General features: G+C 49.8%; 1 protein-coding gene across 1 annotated transcript; it reads right to left on the reverse strand.

Annotated features, from left to right (window-relative positions):
• Positions 1 to 590: 590 nt before the first annotated feature.
• Positions 591 to 4410, reverse strand: DRD5 (dopamine receptor D5). The gene has a single exon (XM_083835492.1). The coding sequence runs from the start codon at positions 4206 to 4208 to the stop codon at positions 2742 to 2744; it is 1467 nt and encodes a 488-aa protein (XP_083691618.1). The 5' UTR covers positions 4209 to 4410; the 3' UTR covers positions 591 to 2741.
• Between the last annotated feature and the right edge of the window lie 465 nt (positions 4411 to 4875).

A 4875-nucleotide genomic window follows, 5' to 3' on the forward strand; every position in this document is an offset into this window, starting at 1 on the left:
CATATGAACCCACTGATGGACACGTCATCTTCTTGCTCACCCACTGATTCTGGAAAACCAGGCAGAGACTTGGAGGAAGGCACCTGTCAGGTGGATGCTCTAGTTCTTGTACCTATCTACCCCTGCAACACACATGCAGGGGGCTAGATCCAAGGGAATTGTCACACCTTCAGCACAAGAATTATTTACAGAGGAAAGCTTACTGAAAAGGGGGACTCTGTCTTCACTGTTACTACTGACACTCTTCCATCGCTCAGAAAGGAACAAAACTGTTCCTGGACCACGGTGTAACACTCAAAGCAGCAGACTTCACAGCCGGTTGGTACGCAGGTGCTCTGGAAGAGAGCATCTCTTTTTCCTTCCCTATTTCCCTTGACTGTTTCTGATTTAAAATTGCATAAAATATAGACACTGTCCTGGGAGCTGGAATTAGCAACAGATGCTTACACCTCTTACATCTGCTTATCATAAACTTTTTTACACAGATTCAGAAAGTTTAACATGCTGTACTGGCCTCAAAACTTGAGTAGTTAACTACAAAATGCAAAAATCTAAATTCTGATTGGGATAATTCATCACCAGGAGCCATTTTCTTCATTTTTATTTGGTAAACTGTTTTAATTCCAGGCAAAGACTATCTCACCATAAAGGCTAGAACTGTGGTCAACTCCTGGAAACTCCTGAATGTTTTAGTAGAGAAATGACAACCTGCTCACCCTAGATGTCAAGCCATTAGTGGGCTGAACCTGGTTATGGGCATGGGATTTCTATTTTTCAAGTCTTCCTAAGCCACACACACAATATCCTTTTCTGAGGACAGCTGTAAAGGGATATTACATTGAGATACCAACAGGAAAGAAAATACTCGGGGAAAAGTCAATCTTCAGTGACAAAGGAGCAAGCGAAAAGATAATCCAAAATAACCATATAACCAACTAATGTCAAAGACCACACACACAAAATTACAACAGGTGCAACCACAAAGGGACCTCAGTCAGACGTCTCCAAAATTCTTCCACCCCATAACCCAAGCAAAGATAAGGCAGCCCCTTTCTGCCCACGATGAGGGACTTGGCTTCCAAAAAAGCTCAACCCTAAGTGCGTAACATTCTCAAATACTACTATCTGCTTACCAGACTTCCCCTGAAGCATGCTAACTGGTGTAAATCATATTTTCCCCCCATACATCACACAGGGACCTTCAGTTCCCATTTAGGTGGGATGGTCGGGCCATGGTGAGGCCGGTCAGGGCCATCTCTGCCATCAGGGCCCTGGCAGGGAGTGCTACTGAATTAGTGCATACAATTCAATTTAAATCTGCTCAGCTCGTGACATGGGGATTTTTAAAGCGTAAATTAATTCAAATCTTATGCATAAAGAACTTGCTTTTACTACCTTTGATCATTTGTCTTGTAAATAGTATCACTTCGGTTTTCTGATCTGAAAACTTACAAAATTTCTAAACAGTACATTCCACTTGTTCGAATAGATACAGTTTGAAATACTTGTTTACAATTTTTAAGACTGCTTTAAAATGTTTTGTAGAGTCAAAGCACTAAAAGTATATTTCACACTTAAAAAAAAATGTAATTAACTTCCAGCGAAAAAGTTAAAAAAAAAATGTATTTTTTTTTCTCTCAGTTTGAGTAAGTTCTCTAATATACTGTGTCTACACCAGGAACTGCTAATTACTAACATCATTTTCAGACATAATTAATGTTTTTAGACACATCCAGCTGCTAATTCTATCACCAAACTCTTCTCGTTAATGGTATTTTTAAAAAGCAATTTCAAGTATTGATTTAAGTGGAAAGCCTTAATAGCTTGCAAGCAGGCGTGCTTGATATTCTTAGCTGCAGAAAGGAAATCATAAATAGGGACAGTATCAGTTATACTAAGAAGAAAAATAGACATAAATCTAGCTGTGAGTAGAGCCATATAAAAGAGCTCATTTAAGTCAATCATTCCTATGAGCCTTCCTTCTGTTCAAAAATTGTATTTCTGTGCAGACTATTTTGCTTTTAAAATAATAGGGTTTGGTAGTTAGTCATTCTAACCATTCAAAGAGAAATGCTGAAGTTTGAATACTGGTTGTAAACCTTTCAGGGTGATAAATGAAAGATAATAACCCCTTGATCAATGTAACTTTTATTTATTCATCTGGGAACATGGCAAGGATATCATAGGCAACAACGCCGCCTAGGAGAACATGGATTTCACATAAACTGTTTTGGCAGAAACACGCATTTAAATAATCATCCAAATCACCACCTCACTATTTCTATCTTCAAAGAAAAATAAACAAAGAAACAAACCCAAAGAGAAATGAAATATAAGACCTGAACAAATGAACAGTCTAGATTTTTTTCCTATTCAATGTCTATGCCAGCCCCAACATCTGTCCCTGTTTTTAAAAGTTGTAATACTTAGCACTGATGATGGCAACTTTCATTTGCAAACACGTTATAAACACAAACTGACTGCAATTAAACCACGATACCTCACCACAGCTAATCAACGAGCCCACCTAGTCCTCTCTTGGGCTGGGGAAGTGCTGCATGAAGTTTGTTCTGTCAGCTCCCTGTGTGACAGTGTTTACATCCTGCAAAGTGCTACACGTACAAGTGAGTTTAGCATGAAGTGACTGACCAAACTACAGCATAAAATCGAGCAGGTTTTTCCATTCAGTGCTAATATTTGGTTGTATAATCCAAGCAGAACTGACCGGGACAGGATGCAATTTAATGTAAACCATTTGGAGTGAAAGGTGTTATTTTGCCTAGTGAAATCTCTCCCTCGCAGTCCAGCTCACAGACAGAGTCAGTGGCAACCTCAGGGTCAGGGGAGATCTGGGACATCCTATCAAAAGGGTCCTCGCGATTCTCCTCACAGTCAACCACATTTGGGATCATGTTAACATAAGCAGTCACTATCTCCTTGTGGAAAAGGGTGTCCTGGTTGTAAGAGATAAGCTCATTGCTTATATTAACGGTCTCCACTGGAGTACTAGAGCAAAACTGGCTGCATCCCAGGAGGTTGGAGAAGACCTTTCTAAAGTCAGCATTGAAGGCATAGATGATGGGGTTGAGAGAAGAGTTGGCCCAACCAAACCAGACGAAGATATTAAAGGTGGTCTCGCTGACGCAGGGAAGGCCTGCATGGGGGTCACTTGGTGGGCTCTCGCAGAAGGGAACTATGCAGTTCAAAATGAAGAACGGCAACCAGCAGCAGACAAAGACGCCCATGATGACGGAGAGAGTCTTCAACACTTTGGTTTCTTTCCTGATGGAAGACTTGAGGCTTGTGTGATGGTGGCAGTCAACATGGTTGCTCCGGCAGCTCTGCGCGTGCTCGGCTGCCCTCTCCAGGGAAGAGATCCGACGGATCTGCACCTGGGCAATGCGGTAGATCCGAGTGTAGGTAACTATCATGATAGCCACGGGGATGTAAAAACTGATCAAGGAGGAGGAAATAGCATAAGTCCTGTTGAGGCTGGAGTCACAGCTCTCTGATGGTCCAGAGAGGGTATCGTTGCTGCCAGAGGTCCCATCGGAGGGTGTCATTGCTGCTAATGCCACCCACGTGGTGCTCAAGTCTTCCGCCCAGGTGGTGACAGCACCCGCTGCTGCCCAACCAGCGCCAAACCCATCTCCGATATCCCCGACAGCCACGGCAGCAGCATCCCCACCTTTGTGCCAGTTGAGCTGGACGGGGATGAAGGAGATGAGCACAGACAGAGCCCATGCCACACCGATCATCACCAGAGCCAGCCGCTGGGTCATCTTCCTCTCATAGCGGAACGGGCTCGAGATCGCCCAGTACCTGTCCACGCTAATCACGCACAGGTTGAGGATGGAGGCCGTGGAGCACATAATATCGAAGGCCACCCAGACGTTGCAGAAAGCCCCGAAGGGCCAATACCCGGCCACCTCCGCCACCGCCTTCCAGGGCATGACGAGCAGAGCCACCAGCAGGTCCGACACGGCCAGGGACACGATGAAGATGTTGGTGACCTTGCTCCTCAGGTGCCTGTAGCGGACGATGGCAGCGCACACCAACACGTTCCCAAACAGCGTCCAGAGGATGAGCAGAGCGAGCAAACTGCCCGCCGCTACCTGCGCCGCCCCGGGGGCTCCCGACGACGACCCCCGGACCCCTCCGGGGGACCCCGCCGCGGGCTGCAGCGGGCTCCGGCCGCCCCGCAGCATGGCTGGCGGCTCCCGGTTCCCGGCGGCGGGGCGGCGGAGGCCGGGGAGCACCGAGCAGCCAGCGCCGCCCCAGCCCCATAGGGCCGCTGCCCCCCGCCCCGCCGCCCCCCGGCTGCCCTCCGCGGGCTCAGCGCCTCCCCATGCCCGCTCTTCGCGGCTCCGTTTGCTCTTCTCCTTCTCGGGAGCCCCCCGCCCGGCTGCCCCCCGCCCGGTTGCCCCCTGCCCGGTTGCCCCCTGCCCGGTTGCCCCCTACCCGGTTCCCCCGCTCCCCGCCGGGAGGCTCCGCGCTCCGCCGCCCGAGGTGGCCCCCGCCCGGGCCGCCGGCTGCGATCGGGGAGCTCCGCCGAGCTGCGTCCCCCCACCCCCCCGCTCCCCGCCGCCCCCTCCCCGGGCCGGGCCGCCCGCCCCCGCCGCCCTCTGAGCATGCTCGATGCCGGGGACGCCCCGTCCCGGCCGGAGGGGAGCGGGGAGAACGGGATGGAGAGGACGGGGGGGATGCCCCGCACCGCTCCCTCCCCCCCCATACACCCATACATACCCGCGTCCCTGCCCAAAAGAGACGTCCTGGCCATCTCTGCGCCGAGAACAGCCCCGCCGGGGACACTTTGGACGGAAAGTCCCCCTCGTCCCACGGAGGGGAGCGGGGCAGTGCCGCCCTCGCCCCCGG

Source organism: Anser anser (assembly GCF_964211835.1).
Source record: "Anser anser genome assembly, chromosome: 4".
In the NCBI taxonomy this organism is placed as follows: domain Eukaryota; kingdom Metazoa; phylum Chordata; class Aves; order Anseriformes; family Anatidae; genus Anser; species Anser anser.

Coding starts and splice junctions, on each gene's coding strand:
- DRD5 (XM_083835492.1), bottom strand. CDS start 4,208: ATGCTGCGGGGCGGCCGGAGCCCGCTGCAGCCCGCGGCGGGGTCCCCC.